The 17377-nt window shown below is 45.0% G+C and overlaps 1 protein-coding gene and 2 pseudogenes across 1 annotated transcript; 2 read left to right on the top strand and 1 right to left on the bottom strand.

Moving 5' to 3' along the window:
• Positions 1-2207: 2207 nt before the first annotated feature.
• On the bottom strand, positions 2208-3192 carry LOC109943786 (uncharacterized). Its single transcript, XM_020547281.2, has one exon. It carries the CDS (start codon positions 3096-3098, stop codon positions 2376-2378), a length of 723 nt encoding a protein of 240 aa, XP_020402870.1. The 5' UTR covers positions 3099-3192; the 3' UTR covers positions 2208-2375.
• A 1295-nt stretch (positions 3193-4487) lies between these two features.
• LOC109942237 (granule-bound starch synthase 1b, chloroplastic/amyloplastic-like) lies at positions 4488-5118 on the top strand (annotated as a pseudogene).
• Positions 5119-8901: 3783 nt separating this feature from the next.
• LOC103645566 (granule-bound starch synthase 1b, chloroplastic/amyloplastic-like) lies at positions 8902-11983 on the top strand (annotated as a pseudogene).
• Positions 11984-17377: the final 5394 nt, after the last annotated feature.

Below are 17377 nucleotides of genomic sequence, written 5' to 3' on the forward strand. Positions count from 1 at the left end.
GCAAGTTGTGCCCTTAATCACTCTTCTTTACCTAATAATGTTTCTATTAATCACTGTGACATGCTGAGGTTAATTTGATGGGACCTAATAGGTTACCCTAGTTCTGTTCACCCTACACCTTGCATACAAATAAACTATTGGGTCAACTTGCTATTGCTCTACCAGGTTTTGGGATTACTGTTATATCTGCATAATGAACAAGCTCCATTTTTGTTGTGGTTTAATTATTGTTCATGGTATGATTATTGTGTTAATTAGAAGATAGAGCTTAACTTGAGATAACAATGCTACCATAAGGGTGGAATGGGACGCCCTTTGCTGATTAATTAGGAAAGCTAGTGTGACTTGATCCTTTCCCGAAAGGGGCAAGCGGGGTGGAGGAGTGCAGGTATAGGGAGGTCTGGTGAATTTTAGCCGCAACGTCTTTGGCACGCGAGCCTAGGCACTGGACACTGTCCGGTGCACCCGCAGCTGGTGCAAGTCTGGCTGCTTCAGCTAAACTTCTTTTGCTCCTTTTTGAGTTTACTCAACCGAGTTCCTAGCACTTAGATAAGCATGTTTAGCATAAAAAACAATTGACTAAGTGTACGTCTAGAACTTATCTTCATACTTGATCCATCTAGATTTGCTTCATATACATTTGCTCAACATCATGTTAGTTCTCACATAGTGTGTTGTGCATCTAATCACCAAAACAATATAGAAATAACCCAAGGGGACATTTTCCTTTTAGAAACAAGTCTTGTGGGTAAAGACGCACAACCTCTACAGAGTGTAAAACTGGTATGTCAGTCGTGCTCACGGTCAAGAGCGACTCATGACTCTCGCATGATTAACTTATGTAATTAAACTTAATATGTCATTAGCATTGCACTATGAGATTTATTATTAATTATGATATCTTATTTAATTGAGATGATATCTACTTATATTTAGTAACTATAATAAAATTTTGACAAACTTGTTAAAAGCAATGCTCAGCCTTAACCATTCATATTTGGTACGCCTTACACTTCACATGAGCCTCCACCATAGGTGAGCTCATGCACATTATTCCCTACAACTTGTTGAGCGATGAATGTATATGAGCTCACCCTTGTTGTACTCACCCCCAGGTCAACGACCGTACAACCAAAAGACGAGGAGCATGAAGGATGACACGATGAGTTCTTGTACCTTAGGACGACCGGTACTCACCCCCAGGAATCTTGTACCTTAGGAAAAAGAGTCCTAATCATAAAACTATTTTTATAGATATCTATGTGCTTGAATGTTTGTCCTTATGATACCTGTTTGATTTGGTTCTTTGATTGAGGGTGATGAATTGTGGAGTAATGTACACAATTGCATCTACATGTTTTTAGGCATAAAAATATGTTTGTAATAATAAAGATAATATTAAGAATCTAATGTGGGCAACTGGTGCTACCACGGCTTCACCTTCCGCGCTGCACTTTGGGCCCGCCCCACGTGCGTCAATTGGTTCTCGCACCCCACGCGCCCGGCCTCGGCGCCGTGACCCCCTCCCTTGGTGTAGCTACCTTAGTATTTAGAATAAACAATAAATATATAAACAAATATTGCCGAGCAAGCACTCGAACTCATGCCCTTTGCTCTAAACTTTTTAAGGCTAATCACTAGACCACATGTACTTTAGTGTTTAGAAATAAACAATAACTATATTTGAATAAATATCTCAACACATATTTATATGATATATAAAACTGTAGCAAAGCACGAGCAACTGACTAGTATGTTTATAAGATAATTAGACGATTTAAATATATCTAACCTAATAGATCCATCTCGTCTTAAAAGATTCTATCTTTATTCTAATAGATTTTTCTTGTCCTGGTAAGCATAACTAATTAACCCACACTAATGTATCAAACATGATCTAATCCAAACTAATTAGATCTTATCTAGTCTAATCTAGTCGTACTAATCTAATCTAGATCCCATCTAATTTAATACGATCTAACCTAACTTGAGTTACTTAACACCGGTGAAATAAGTTAGACCCAAATCTGGTTTTGATCTTTTCTTATGGATTGATGAAGATGTCGCTTGCTAACTTCAACCGTGCATAAGGTTTTGATCGGAATTAACTGGTCCAACAGGATGCATGCTCTAACAAGAACAACAATTTGTATTATTTTACACATTCAGAGCACCGCGGAGAAAAAAAAGAAACTGACAAGATCTAAAGTTGGAAAGCTTTCTGGATAATAAGAGGCGGTAGCAGTACAAGTTTGTTTACATGCACGATTGAAGTGCTAATTTGGCCCTAGCTTAAACCCTCCTATGACTATGACGCGTCGATGCTCCAGCTATCACTTTGAAGTTTGTTTACATGCACGATTGAAGTGCTAATATTAGCGCCTCTCGTCCCTGTATCTCCAGCTGCTCGCTCGGCTCCTGCTCTTCGTGTCCCTGGATCTCCAGCTGCTCCTACTCTTGATGTCCGGCTCCATTTTCCTTGGCCTCTCCTCGACCTTCTCAGGGACGTTGCGCTGCCGCTTCTCGTCATCAGCATTAGCTTCTCGGTAGTAGCCTGGGTGCTTGCGCTTTGCATCTCCTGTCTGCCCGCTCCTGACGCGATCGCCGCCGGCATTGGAAACGACAGGAGGCATCTTCTCGTCCGAGATCTTGGGGGTATAAGCTAGTAGAACGGCTGTCTCAGGCCTCTGCGCCTGCGGATGCATTCGGTGAGTGGATGGAGCGGCCAACACCGTGGTGTCCAACACGCCGCCTTCCGCCCACTGGATCAAGATGCCGTGCGCGAGGGCGCGCACCTTCCCGGCCTCGTGGCTCAGCAGGCCTTCGACGGCCTTGTCCACGCCGGTGGTGGTCAGCATGGTCGTCGTCACCGGGACCACATGCAGCGTCGAAAGCGCCTCGGCCATGGCCGCGTCGAGCAGCCGGCACAGCCCCTTGACTCGATCGGCGTCGTCGTCCGCGGCATCGCAGAGCATCTCCACCAGCTCGCTCCTCAGTTGCCGGAACTTGTCCCGGGAGCGGGCCCCGGTGGCGGTCTCTATGGCGGTGTCGATGGCCGCGAACGCAGGGAAGAAGGGCTTCCACCGGCGGAGCGACATCACCGCGCGTTTGGATTGGCTGCAGGGAACCGATGCGCGCTCGCTAACGATCGATGAGGGTATGGGGCAGGACTGTTGAAGCGTAATACCACGCCGCTGGTCTCATGTTTATATAGCGCCAAAGGCCAGGCGATCGACATGTACAGGATCTATCTATAGCTAACAAAGTAGCAACTACCTGAAGGTATTCAATGGATAATCATCGGGAATGGATAATCACTAGGAGCATCTATATATCACCATAACAGACAGGAACATCTTCCATCTTCAATTCCAACAAGGACGACGGGACACCGGGCTTTATATCCATCGTCACGAACAAGAATCCAACTGATGAGGAGATTGGTTGTTCGATTCGAACGCGATCAGGCATTCAGTTATGCCCCTCTCGGTGATCCCATCCTAGGCAGTCAGATTAAGGGCTTGTTCGGTTAGCTCCCAATCCACATGGATTGAGTGGGATTGGGTGGGTTTAAATCCCAACTAAGTCAAACCATTTCTTAATTTTTTCCAATCCCATCCAATCCATGTGTAACGGGATTAACCGAACAAGGCCTAATGATTAATTTAGATCTGCATTTGTTCAAACCTCTGTTTGCTACTGTGCAGTTTTCAACACTGGAGATTGTCTAAAACTGAATTTTAAAACCGACTGCAAATGGGTAGTGCGCGAGGCTGGGTTGAAGACTGGCGCCGACGAGGGCAGCGACATCGCAGACCGGAGCACACCACTGGATGGACAAACAGCGACCGGTAGCGGACCATCAGCACCGAGAGAACTTGCCACCAAGAGATGCTACGACGCATCTACGATGGAAAAGGATTCATCAATGGAGCCGTTGCACGCTCGCTTGGCGCCTTGAGCCTTGCCTGCCGATGGAGCTCCAAATTCCATGAGAGTTAGGGACAGGGAGTAGCGCTAACACTAGTACAGAGAAGTTCTATAGTGGCGGTTGTAAACCTATTTATAGTGGCGTTTTTCGTAACCGCCAGTGCTAGGGGCCAGTAGAAATCATCATTTTTACAGGCGGGTAACTGAGAACCGCCAGTGAAAATCGATTTTCACTGGCGGTCGGCATAATAAAACCGCCAGTGAAAATCGATTTTCACTGGCGGTCGACGTAATAAAACCGCCAATGCAAATCGTTTCCAGGAAACATAAAACATATTTTAAAAATAGTTAAAAAATTTATTTTTATTAGGGGGGCCTCAGCCCACCCGCAAGTCGCGGCATTTTTCGCGCGCCACGCGGTTGTTAGTATTCGAACCGTCGACCTCACCCTCGCGCGTACCTCCCTACCACCCCGTCTATGACATGTCTTGTGTCTAGTTTGTAGTTGTTTTCTCCACATATTACAACCATTTGAGTGTAAATTGCTTATTTGATTGCATGTGGACTCCAACATCCCTGTTATAGTTTTCGTGGGGCGTCTCGAAGAACAGAAAGGGTCCGACATACTCATTGTAGCAATTCCAGAGTTCGTGGGCGAGAATGTCCAGATAATTGTTCTTGTATGTTTCAATTTACAAGTGGTTTCTATTCTTTCGCATGGCACGGTTCACGATCTGATAGTCGCTGAGAAAAAAATTGTTCTTCAGGGCACGGGAAAGAAGAAGATGGAGGCATAGCGAAATTCAATGTTCCATTGGCACACATGATGTTTGCCGGGGCTGACTTCATTATCGTCCCGAGCAGGTTTGAGCCATGTGGTCTCATTCAGCTGCAAGGGATGAGATATGGAGTGGTGAGACTTCCTAGCTTCACTTTGTTACAGCAGTTCAGATTTGAGTGCGCGTAGGATAAATTAATATTAGCAGCCATTTTTTTCTCATCTTGATTCCTGTAAAGTGTTAGAAAATACCACATAGTTAAGCAGCAGACAAAGTGCAAAAGAAAACGAATGACCATCGATGCTGCAAATACTTTTTGCAGATCCCCATTTGTTCATCCATTGGAGGACTTGTCGACACGGTTGAGGAGGGTGTCACCGGATATACTTGTGTTTTACCTTATTATTAAGATTTGTCAGCATGAATTCAGTTTCCTCCTAATGTTTCATCAAATTTTGTAGTCACATTAAGCACAATTCAATTTCTGCATGACTGAGGATAATTTCGTACCTTGGTGGACAGGGTCTTTGAAGGACTTCTGAAACTTAACGTTGTTTATCAGTTTGCTGAATATGACATGTTAGATATGATCTAAATTCAGTATTTACCGAATGTGGCCTGTTGGATATGCTCTAGCTACCACCGATCGGAATTAGAGTAATGAGTGGCCCAGTCCACATGGAGGATATATATAGCTTCATTTTGATGTTGCAGCTGGGCGCCTAGGCCATTAGGACTGGACTGTTCCGATTAGCGGCTACTATGTTCACATTTTTCTTGTTCAAAGTAGCTGCGCGGTACAGGTTTATGTGCAACTCTGAGACAGGTTTATGTGCAACTCTGGGACTAGATTAACTTGTACGTGAGCTAAAAAATGCACTCCAACTTACTGTACCCTTATTCAAAGTAGCAGATAGGCCAATTTAGACTGTGCGGTACAGTACATGTCTACGTGCGAGCCTGGGAGAAGATTAACATACTTGTCACGCCTGTACATCTGTACTGTTCATGAGCTGAAAAGAGCACTTCAGTTTACTACACCAGAGTGAAGAACCATTATTGGGTGAATGAGGTAGTGTAATTTGGGCATTCCAATTCCAACCTATAGAATGGATTGCTGTGTTTTAAGCAGGATCATGGATTTCCTAACTTGAATAATCAATGCTCGATATTGCGTAATCTGGGCATTCCGGTGCTTGCCAAAGATTGCTCGGCTGCACACCTTTTAAGAAACTGTTTTCAACTTGACAAACAACAGGGGATAACTCCAAACAACGTCAAAAGTTTTACCTATTCTATATATATAGTATATTAGGAGCCCTAGGCTTCCAATAACTAAAGGAAGCCCAGGTCGGATGGTGCACACCGGTCGAGCCGGAACAGATCCGAACGTCTATAAAACAGAACCCGGAGTGCTAGGGTTCAGTTTTTTACGCTCCACCCCAATTCATTAGCGACGCCGCGTGCGACGACGGCGGTTGCCCCAGAGCGTGCGCGGCGGTGGACCCCCAGCCGGTGGCCGTAGCTCCATGACCTCGACGCGCGGTGGCGGAGGTTCCTCGATCCGGAGTATTGGCGGTGGCTCCCCGATCCAGAGGGCAAGCGACAACAGGGCCCTTGTGCGGGCAAGCGGCGGCGTCCCTGAGGCCCCGAAGAGGCGGCACTTCCAAGGCCGGCGAGCAAGCGGCGCCCGACGACATGCGAGTAGCGATGGCGACACATGAGGCACGAGGTTCGAGCGAGCGGCGTCACGGAAGGCGCGAGATGCGCGCAGCGTTGATCGCGCGTGACATCCTCCGATCCGGCGCAGTTTGGGCGGCCCGAGTGACGACCTACATTTGTCATCGACGACGTCCTCCGACCACTACCTCCTTCGATTCGTGTTTTCTTTTCGATTATTGTGTTTTATGCCTACCACATGTATTATTTACGCTAAAAACTGTACGATTTTATGCTTGAACACGGAGTTCGTATACCAGTTCACTGCATGCACATTGGAAAGACAATTTCTTAATTTATGATGTTCGTAATTTGCGCGCATGCAATGCAAACTCCCACGATTTTGCCATAATTTTTGGATCTATATAAAAATATAAACCGCATAATTTACGCGCATGCAATAAAAACTCCCACGATTTTGCCATAATTTTTGGATCTGTATAAAAATAGAAACCGCATGCATGCGACTGCCATATTTTTCAGATCTGCCATAAAAATAGGATCGTAATAACAACCTACTAGAGCTATCAACCTCTCACATTGGCTCGGTATTTACGCTTATAATTGAGAGATTTTATGCTCAAAACTTAAGGTTTTTATGCTCCACCCGGAGATGCGTCCACCAGTGAATAACATGCCAGATTTTTTACGCAGTGTAACGAATTGCATAAATACCTACACCGTGTAGTATAATTTGTATCAGTATATATCATAAACTAGTTGTAATGTGTTTAGCTGCATGACTGTTGGAGGGATTTTATATTTATGAAGGAAATAAAACATTAAATACGATTTTTTGTTTCTATGCATGCAATTCATTTCCTTTCATTGCATATTCTTTCCATCATAAATTCGTGCGCATGCAACCGGTAACAGATTTTTACGTAGTATACCGAATTGCATAATTATCTACATAGTGTAACATATTTAGTATCAGTATATATCATAAATTGATCATTACGAGTCTAGTTGCATGGCTGTTGCAGCGATCCAAAATTTATGGAGGAAATAAAGCATTTAAATATAGAAACCGCCACACATATCTTTCCTAAATTTACACGCATGCAAATGAACGTGTTAGACCAATGCATGCATTTTGCCATAATTTTTGGATCTGTATAACCGTATGCATGTGGCTGCCATGTTTTTCGGATCTGCCATAAAAATAAGATCTTAATAACAACATACTAGAGCTATCAACCTCTCACATTGGCTCGGTATTTACGCTTATAACTGAGGGATTTTATGCTCAAAACTTAAGGTTATTATGCTCCAACCCGGAGATGTGTCCAACAGTGAACAACATGCCAGATTTTTACGCAGTGTAACGAATTGCATAAATAACTACACCATGTAGTATAATTTGTATAAGTATATATCATAAACTAGATCTAATGTGTTTAGCTGCATGGCTGTTGAAAGGATACTATATTTATGAAGGAAATAAAACATTAAATACGATTTTTGTTTTTATGAGTGCAATTCATTTCCTTTCATTGCACATTATTTTCATCATAAATTCGTGCGCATGCAACTGGTAACAGATTTTTACGCAGTATACCAAATTGCATAACTATCTACACATGGTAGCATATTTAGTAGCAGTATATATCATAAAATGGTCCTTACGAGTCTAGTTGCATGGCTGTTGCAGCGATCCTAAATTTATGGAGGAAATAAAGCATTTAAAAATAGAAACCACCACACATATCTTTCCTAAATTTACGCGCATGCAAGGGAACGTGTTTGACTCATGCATACATTCCTTTTTTGCGTGCACAGACGTGGGCGAGTGGCGCAACCGACAGCCTGATTCAGTTGGTGCGCTGGGTTGAACCAGGTTGCATGGGTGATCGGCCTGGGCTTCCTTTAACTATTGCAAGCCCAGGGCTCCCGTTATACCTGCCCTATATATAGTTTATGTATTAGAAGTCCTAGGCTTCTTATAACTAGAAAGAGCCCTGGTCATACCATTCGGTCTAGCTGACCTGTGCGTGGCGGAGGTCCGAACCTCTGGAGGCCCAGCTGGCCAAGCCTGAGTGCTAGCCCAATTCACCCCCAGGTCACACCAAATTGCCAACCGCCCTCATTCCAAACCCTAGCCATCACCAGCCTTGGAGCTCTCGGACGCGGCGGCTCCTTCTCCACTCCCCCTCGACTCGTCCTCCATCCCCGACGCGACGGCTCCATCCCCGACGCGGCGGCACCAGCCTGCAGGTACGTTTCCTTCCCAGTCCATCTCGATCTTCTCCCCAGTCCCCAGTGGCACAGTCCTATCGTCGGGGGGCATGTGGCGAGGCTGCGCTAGTGACGCCGAGATCCAGGGCTGCGCTAAGGATGCCAAGATCTAGAACTGCGTCAGGGACGCGGAGATCTATTTTGTGTTCTCCACCATCAGTCGACGCCGCCGATCTCCAGCTTCCCCGAGGCTGCTCCAGGTGCTTCCTTTGCTTCCCTCCCATAGCGGTGAGGCATGGCGTTGCTGGTGGCGTCGACGGCCACGGACGGCGCGGTGGTGATGACACACCTCACGCGAGATCCTCCTCCGCCTCCCTTCCCTTCCTTCACTCGTCTGCGCCTACCTCAGCTGCCTCGCCTTCCTGGCCGTCGTCCGCTCCTCCTGCGCCTTCCGCCGCCGCTTCCGCGCGCTGCACCCACCTCCTCTCCTCGACTTCTTCTTCGACCCCGACGGCAACGAAAATCCCGCCTTCATGCCCATTCGCCGTGGCTCCGACCGAGGCCACGCGGCCGCCGTCCGCGACCTAGACGCCTTACTGACCCCGCGTCCCGGTAACTGAAGTTTAGCAGGGTGTGCCTATTATTATATGAATTAACATGGCCACAGTCTCTTACTTACTATCATTTGTGTTTTTTTCTTGTAATCAGGGGAAGATGTTGTCTTCGTAGCCAATGATTGGCACACTGCTATTTTGCCATGTTATCTGAATAGCATGTATAAGCCAAATGGAATTTTATTGATGGGTAAGGCGTTCATGTTCTATTGCTTCACAATGTATGTATATTCTTCTAGCTTCTTTGACATTGGTACAATGCAAATGTGCGCAAACATGTTAAGCCTGTTCTAGGGAGAAAGCTTAACTGGATGAAGGCAGAGATCATTGAGTGTGATCTGGTTCTAACAGTCAGTCCACATTATGTCAAGGAACTCACATCTGGCCCAGATAAGGGTGTTGAGTTGGATGGTGTCCTTCGCGCAAAGCCTCTAGAAATTGGAATCGTAAATGGCATGGATGTTTATGAATGGGATCCTTCAACAGATAAGTACATCAGCATGAAATATGATGCAACAACGGTAAGGCCTATTATCACATCACCCGTTCTAACCTCATAAGGAGATTTCTTTACTGAATGAAATAATTTGTCAGGTAACTGAAGCAAGGTCTCTCAATAAAGAGAGGTTGCAAGCCGAAGTCGGATTGCCTGTGGACTCCAGCATCCCTGTTATAGTTTTCGTGGGGCGTCTCGAAGAACAGAAAGGGTCCGACATACTCATTGTAGCAATTCCAGAGTTCGTGGGCGAGAATGTCCAGATAATTGTTCTTGTATGTTTCAATTTACAAGTGGTTTCTATTCTTTCGCATGGCACGGTTCACGATCTGATAGTCGCTGAGAAAAAAATTGTTCTTCAGGGCACGGGAAAGAAGAAGATGGAGGCACAGCGAAATTCAATGTTCCATTGGCACACATGATGTTTGCCGGGGCTGACTTCATTATCGTCCCGAGCAGGTTTGAGCCATGTGGTCTCATTCAGCTGCAAGGGATGAGATATGGAGTGGTGAGACTTCCTAGCTTCACTTTGTTACAGCAGTTCAGATTTGAGTGCGCGTAGGATAAATTAATATTAGCAGCCATTTTTTTCTCATCTTAATTCCTGTAAAGTGTTAGAAAATACCACATAGTTAAGCAGCAGACAAAGTGCAAAAGAAAACGAATGACCATCGATGCTGCAAATACTTTTTGTAGATCCCCATCTGTTCATCCATTGGAGGACTTGTCGACACGGTTGAGGAGGGTGTCACCGGATTCCACATGGGTTCTTGCAATGTCGAGGTAAAGAACAACACGGACTCATTGTTCTCACGCTCCATAAATGAAAATAGCCTTTGGTTAATCTACTCCTCCATCTTTTTTACTGTGAAACTATAGACCCAGCCGACGTGACAGCAGTAGCGTCAACCGTCACGCGAGCCTTGAAGCAGTACGACACCCCTAGCGTTCCATGAGATGGTTCCGAACTGCATGGCGCAAGATCTGTCCTGGAGATCTATTGATATGTTTTACGCCAATTTATGACATTTATTGATGTGTTTTGTGGCGATTTACGCTAAAATTCATACCCATTTACGCTGTGCTGTTTTGGTTCATGTTTTACGTTTAAATCCGCCCGAGCCAGAACTTGCTCATGATCGTACGCGTGCGATTTTCACATAGTAATTTAGGCCACATTCATCGTTACGAAACAGATCGATGATTTATGCTATTTTGGTTCATGTTTTACGCTTAAATCTACCTAAGTCAGATCCCGTGTTCGACGCGCGAGATTTTCACGCCGTAATTTCTGGGCCCCATTCGCCGTTACGAAATAGATATACGATTTACGCTAAAATTCGTAATCATTTACGCTGTTTTGGTTCATGTTTTACGCTAAAATCTGTACGAGTCAGAACCGGATCACGATGGGACGCGCGAGATTTTTACGCCGTAATTTTCGACCCGCATTCGCCGTTTCGAAACAGATGTACTATTTACTCTAAAATTCATAATCATTTACATTGTTTTAGTTCATATTTTACGCTACAATATGTACGAGTCAGAACCCAATCACAATGGGACGCGCGAGATTTTTATGCCGTAATTTTTGGCCCACATTCGCCGTTTCGAAACAGATGTATGATTTACGCTAAAATTCGTAATTATTTATGCTGTTTTAGTTCATGTTTTACGCTACAATCTGTACAAGTCAGAACCCGATCACGATGGGACGCGCGAGATTTTTACGCCGTAATTTTCGGCCCGCATTTGCCGTTTCGAAACAGATGTACGATTTACGCTAAAATTCGTAATCATTTATGCTGTTTTAGTTCATGTTTTACGCTACAATCTGTCCAAGTAAGAACTCGTGCCCAATGGGACGCACGCTGGTACGGGACGTGGCTATACCTGGCTGGGGCTTCCTGGTACTAATGGAAGCCCTGGGCTTCCATTACTTCGTCCCTATATATATATACTAACTATTAAGAAGCTAATGTAGACCATAAAGTGCCCCCGCCTCCCCTTATGGCACCCTGCATGCAGGCATGTAGCTGCCCTCCCACTCACCTCGCTTCCCGTTATGGTGCCCTGCATGCAGGCATGCAGTTGCCCTCCCACTCACGCTACATGCAAGTCGTACTGTCATCCTGCATAACGCACGGACACAGTTGTAGACTGCATACATAGATGTTGGTATTGGCATAGCCGACGGCTGTGAGAACGCGCACGATGTCAACTTGTCTGATACGGGAGCATCGGCAGCAACCAGCCCCAGCCCGTAGGTCCTCCTACTCCCGGCTTCCCGGGCGTGAAATTTATTTGTCCATTTGTCCATAGCTAGCTGGAGCTTTGATTAGTCTTGGTCTGACTAGCTAAGGAAGTGTGCTACGCTAATACACACCATCCTCTCTCCGAAGACACATCAGTAGGAGATGAAGGCGGGTATATATAATTAGACATCGTAATCCGCATGCAGAGCAGGCAACCTCAGCCCACGACTCTTACATATTAAACCATACCACGTATACGTTGTTTTCAAGTGATTTGTTCACACTCGACAAAGTCAGATGATGTCGAGATGAAACGACACTAATGTTCTAGCATTAGAGTACCAAACATGCAATACAAACTAAACTCGATCCAGAGCGTCTCCTCCTCCTCCTCTCTCTCTCTCGGTTGTTTAGCCACACATCACTAGATGCAGCGCAAGACGGTAATGCTTATCTTAGCCAACTAACGATGTGCCCCCTCATCCACTCATGCTACATGCAAGCCGCCGAAGCCGATCGTCGTGTCTCCCTCCACTCACGCTGCATGCAAGCATCGAAGCCCACTTACCCAACAACTGCTATCAGCCACTATGCACTAAGGAACGCTATGCCTAATGACGTGTGAACCCAGCCACATCCTGGGACCACGCGTCATAAGGCCATACGACCCGTCTCTTCTCCATGGCGTGTGAGCAAACTGGCTCGCGTCACGCGCGTGTTCTAGAAGGACCTGCAACGCGCTAAGCGCTTCACTAACAAATGGACACTATGATACCGTGCCCCCGCATAATGCTCGCCCCCGTTCCCCACCCCGTCGTCCCCGCCTGACGCCCCCATCCCCTCGCGACGTTGGTTGGCGAGAGGGCCGGTGAGGCGACTCGCTCCGCTGTTCGGTTTGGGAGATATCTGGATCTGATCGGATCAGTCAGTGCCACCGATCCCTGATCGAGTAGCGTAAATATTCTACCGTCACATCTGATCTACCGACTCCTTCCGACAAATTCTAACCACCCGCCATCGACTCTCGTCTTGCGGTCTTCACACTTTTGCGTCTATTTGCTTGTTCGGCTTGAATACGTGCTTCAGCTTGTGCAACACAAGACATGCTAGAAATTTAACTATTTATTGTCGACATTAATATTTATGAAACATGGATTGTGTGGAGCTCATTTGATTTAATGATGCGATTCTAGGAATCCCTTCCTTCAAACATTAACGCACACATTTTTGCATATATACTCCTAGAAAATGGAAATTTGGAGACCCCTCAAGTCCAAGTCCTTATCGAGGCAAATTTTTGCACGTGTTCTTAATTAAAAACCTTGGTCATGTTTTTTAATAGATATACCCAGTTTCTTAGGCATACTTCTCTTTGTGCACAATATATAGAAAATGATGACTAACTATCAATTATCGTCAAATTTACTCAATCATTTCCACAACACTTTTACAACATGCTGCTTATAACTAGCAGATATGAAGGGAATAAAAAGAGTAATATTAAAATGTTGGGAAAAATATAATAGACCCAAACTTTGAAACTCGAAATCAACCTACTCAGAAAAAAATACATGGACTTTTAAATTATTGATTAAAGTAAATTATTTCCCAATTAAATATATAGAAACACTCTTGAAAGGATTTGAGATAAAATATTATTAGATAGAGGCAATACATTAGAAAATGATTTTTTTCTCTTTAAAATAAGTGAGTAATAAATCATATACTTTTAATATGAAAATATTATAATCCATGCAAATTGCTTAATTGAACTATTTATCTAGATAAATAAAATCAATTAAGAATATAAGTGGTGCATCCCATGTTGAGTTGTTTTGTTATGCATATAAACTTGAGTGGAAGTTCATAGCCAATTTTGAATAGAATTTGAAACTTAGAAGCTGAAAAGAAATGAAAACTAATAAAAATAAAAAGAGACATCACCTACCTGCTCGCGGGCCACATTCCTTCATTCCAGGTCGCTACTCTTCCTCCTTCACCGAACTAGGCTAAAATAACACTGCTCGCAGGCCATATTCCTTCATTTGTTGACCGATGTCTCACTGGTGTGCGGGCCGCACCCGTCAGCGCCAGCCGTCTTCTTCCCCGATTCTGCGTGGAGTATGTTACGATCTAGGAATCAACCGTTATGATCCTATACATCCCCTTGTGCCTATAAAACTATGCACCTCCTCATGCCCGCCACCATGTACGTATCCACCGTCGAGTTCGCCACCACCACTGGGTTCGTATGCCACCATCTCCATGGAGAGTGTCAACGCCGAAGTAGAGAGTGGAACATGTCGCCACAATCGAACCCGCGGTTCACCATCGCCAGGTCCTCGAGGGATTACCATGGAGCGTTGTCGGGGCATGTGGGAGCTGGTGCAAGTGTTGGCGTGCACAGGTAGCAGAGGGGTGACCGAGAATTGCTCGCCGGAGTCCTCCTTCGCCGCCTGAACCGTCGCTTGCCATGGGCGAAGGCCACTGACTCATCATTAGACGGTAAGTATGTCTTGATTGAGTTCGCGTGGTTCTTTACTGTGTGTATGACTTATCCGCTCTAGATCCTATCGTCTGGGGCACCGGTCGAGGACTCTCCAGAAGTGGCTTCGTCGTGGACAGCAGGGCGCCGCCGCGTCCGGTTAGCTTGAGGAGGGTGCAACGCCGTGATCGTTCGATCCTATCTGGGCGGCCACGATTCAACGAATTCATACCGGTAGGCCCGGTGTGATGAGAATCGTCCATTTGTTGAGGAGCGATCGCGATCAGGGCATGGCGTGGACGTCTTTGGACCATTGGTCCGAGATCTAGCGGTGTATAATGTGTACCTGATTCGAATTAATAAGTGATAGAATCGTAGCCGTAGATGTCTGATCGAAGGTAGGACATACACCAATATCTTTTCGGCTGAGCGAGTTTGCAAAAGAATCACCACAATGTTTAAATAATAACCTGTCGTCCACCAGTTCAAAGAATATTAATAGTAAGTCCTAATTTTTATGAGTTAGACCTCGAGTTTCCATGGAAATTATAAAATAAAATCAGAAATTGGTTTCTCCTATGTAACCTTATTTTTTTAATCATATAACATGTTTTAAATAAATGAATAATTAATTTGTTTACCCTATGTTCAGTGGATTAAGTTTTCTAATTAAAGTTAAAGTAATGTTTTCAGTCCCTAGTTATAATTTGACTAATCAAGTTTTAACTTAGATTAAAGTTGAATTAGTGTTTTCTTTGGAATATCTTACTCACATGATTTATTAATCAACATAGACATAGTTTTCATATTTAATTGCATAAAACTTTGAAAGATTATATCTTTTTAACCGTAATTTAAATTTTAGTAGTTCTCGAACCTGCGATATCATAGCGGCATGTAGAATATTCTTACGCTGTTTGTTCATATGCTTGGTTTAATGTTACCATATCCACTATAAAATTTGAAGACCAAATTGGAGAAGTAACTGGAGTTGCACCAAAAAGGCAAGTTGTGCCCTTAATCACTCTTCTTTACCTAATAATGTTTCTATTAATCACTGTGACATGCTGAGGTTAATTTGATGGGACCTAATAGGTTACCCTAGTTCTGTTCACCCTACACCTTGCATACAAATAAACTATTGGGTCAACTTGCTATTGCTCTACCAGGTTTTGTGATTAATGTTATATCTGCATAATGAACATGCTCCATTTTTGTTGTGGTTTAATTATTGTTCATGGTATGATTATTGTGTTAATTAGAACATGGAGCTTAACTTGAGATAACAATGCTACCACAAGGGTGGAATGCGACGCCCTTGGCTGATTAATTAGGAAAGCTAGTGTGACTTGATCCTTTCCCGAAAGGGGCAAGCGGGGTGGAGGAGTGCAGGTATAGGGAGGTCTGGTGAATTTTAGCCGCAATGTCTTTGGCACGCGAGCCTAGGCACTGGACACTGTCCGGTGCACCCGCAGCTGGTGCAAGTCTGGCTGCTTCAGCTAAACTTCTTTTGCTCCTTTTTGAGTTTACTCAACCGAGTTCCTAGCACTTAGATAAACATGTTTAGCACAAAAAATAATTGACTAAGTGTACGTCTAGAACTTTTCTTCATACTTGATCCATCTAGATTTGCTTCATATACATTTGCTCAACATCATGTTAGTTCTCACATAGTGTGTTGTGCATCTAATCACCAAAACAATATAGAAATAACCCCAGGGGACATTTCCTTTTAGAAACAAGTCTTGTGGGTAAAGACGCACAACCTCTACAGAGTGTAAAACTGGTATGTCAGTCGTGCTCACGGTCAAAAGCGACTCATGACTCTCGCATGATTAACTTATGTAATTAAACTTAATATGTCATTTGCATTGCACTATGAGATTTATTATTAATTATGATATCTTATTTAATTGAGATGATATCTACTTATATTTAGTAACTGTAATAAAATTTTGACAAACTTGTTAAAAGCAATGCTCAGCCTTAACCATTCATATTTGGTACGCCTTACACTTCACATGAGCCTCCATCATAGGTGAGCTCATGCACATTATTCCCTACAACTTGTTGAGCGATGAATGTATGTGAGCTCACCCTTGTTGTACTCACCCCCAGGTCAACGACCGATACAACCAAAAGACGAGGAGCATGAAGGATGACACGATGAGTTCTTGTACCTTAGGACGACTGTAACGCCCCGAATTTTTTTGCAGTTGAATTTTTTCTTTTCTTTACTCGCCAAAATTCGGGCGTTACCTTTTTCTTTTTCTTTTTCCCCTCGCTAAACCTTGACCTTTTCCAAAGTTTTAGCGGGATTCGGTTTGGAATTCCCGTGTAAGAAAAACCCTAAATACTTTATGTTGTTTGATGCACCATGCCGAACCTTGCATTTCTTTTGATTGCTTTGAAAGCGCAAGTGCATTCATGTAGAAAGATCGGATTTCGAAAATGAGGAGAAGATCTTTTCTTCCTTTTTTTCTCTCTCTTTCTCTCTCCTCTTTTTCTCTCTCTCCCGCGCCGTGGGCCGACCCCGGCCGGCCCAGCCGCCCCTGGCGCCCCCTCTTGGGCCTTGGCAGGCCCAACCGCCCCCCCCACCTCCCCTTTTTCCCCAAAACCCTCTCCCTCTCCCTCTCATTTTCCCCTCTCTCATTCTCTCCCTAGCCGCCGCCCCTACCCGCCCCCTGCCCAACCGCCGCCCTGCCCTAGCGCTCGGCCGCTGCTCCCCGCCGTCCGGCCGCCTGGCCGCCTGGCCGCCTGGCCGCCCTGGCCGCGCGTCCGCCTGGCCCTTGGCCGCGCGCGCCCTGGCCGCGCCCCCTGGCCGCTCGGCCGGCTCGGCCACCCTGGCCAGCCCGACCGCCCCCCCCCCCCCTGCGCGTCCCCGGCTCAGCCGCCCTGGCCGCCGGTTCGGCCGGCTCCGC

Source organism: Zea mays, chromosome 1 (assembly GCF_902167145.1).
Source record: "Zea mays cultivar B73 chromosome 1, Zm-B73-REFERENCE-NAM-5.0, whole genome shotgun sequence".
Lineage (NCBI taxonomy): Eukaryota > Viridiplantae > Streptophyta > Magnoliopsida > Poales > Poaceae > Zea > Zea mays.

What these genes read in the sequence shown, in the direction of transcription:
- LOC109943786 (XM_020547281.2), bottom strand. Translation starts at nt 3,098, where the DNA reads ATGTCGCTCCGCCGGTGGAAGCCCTTCTTCCCTGCGTTCGCGGCCATC.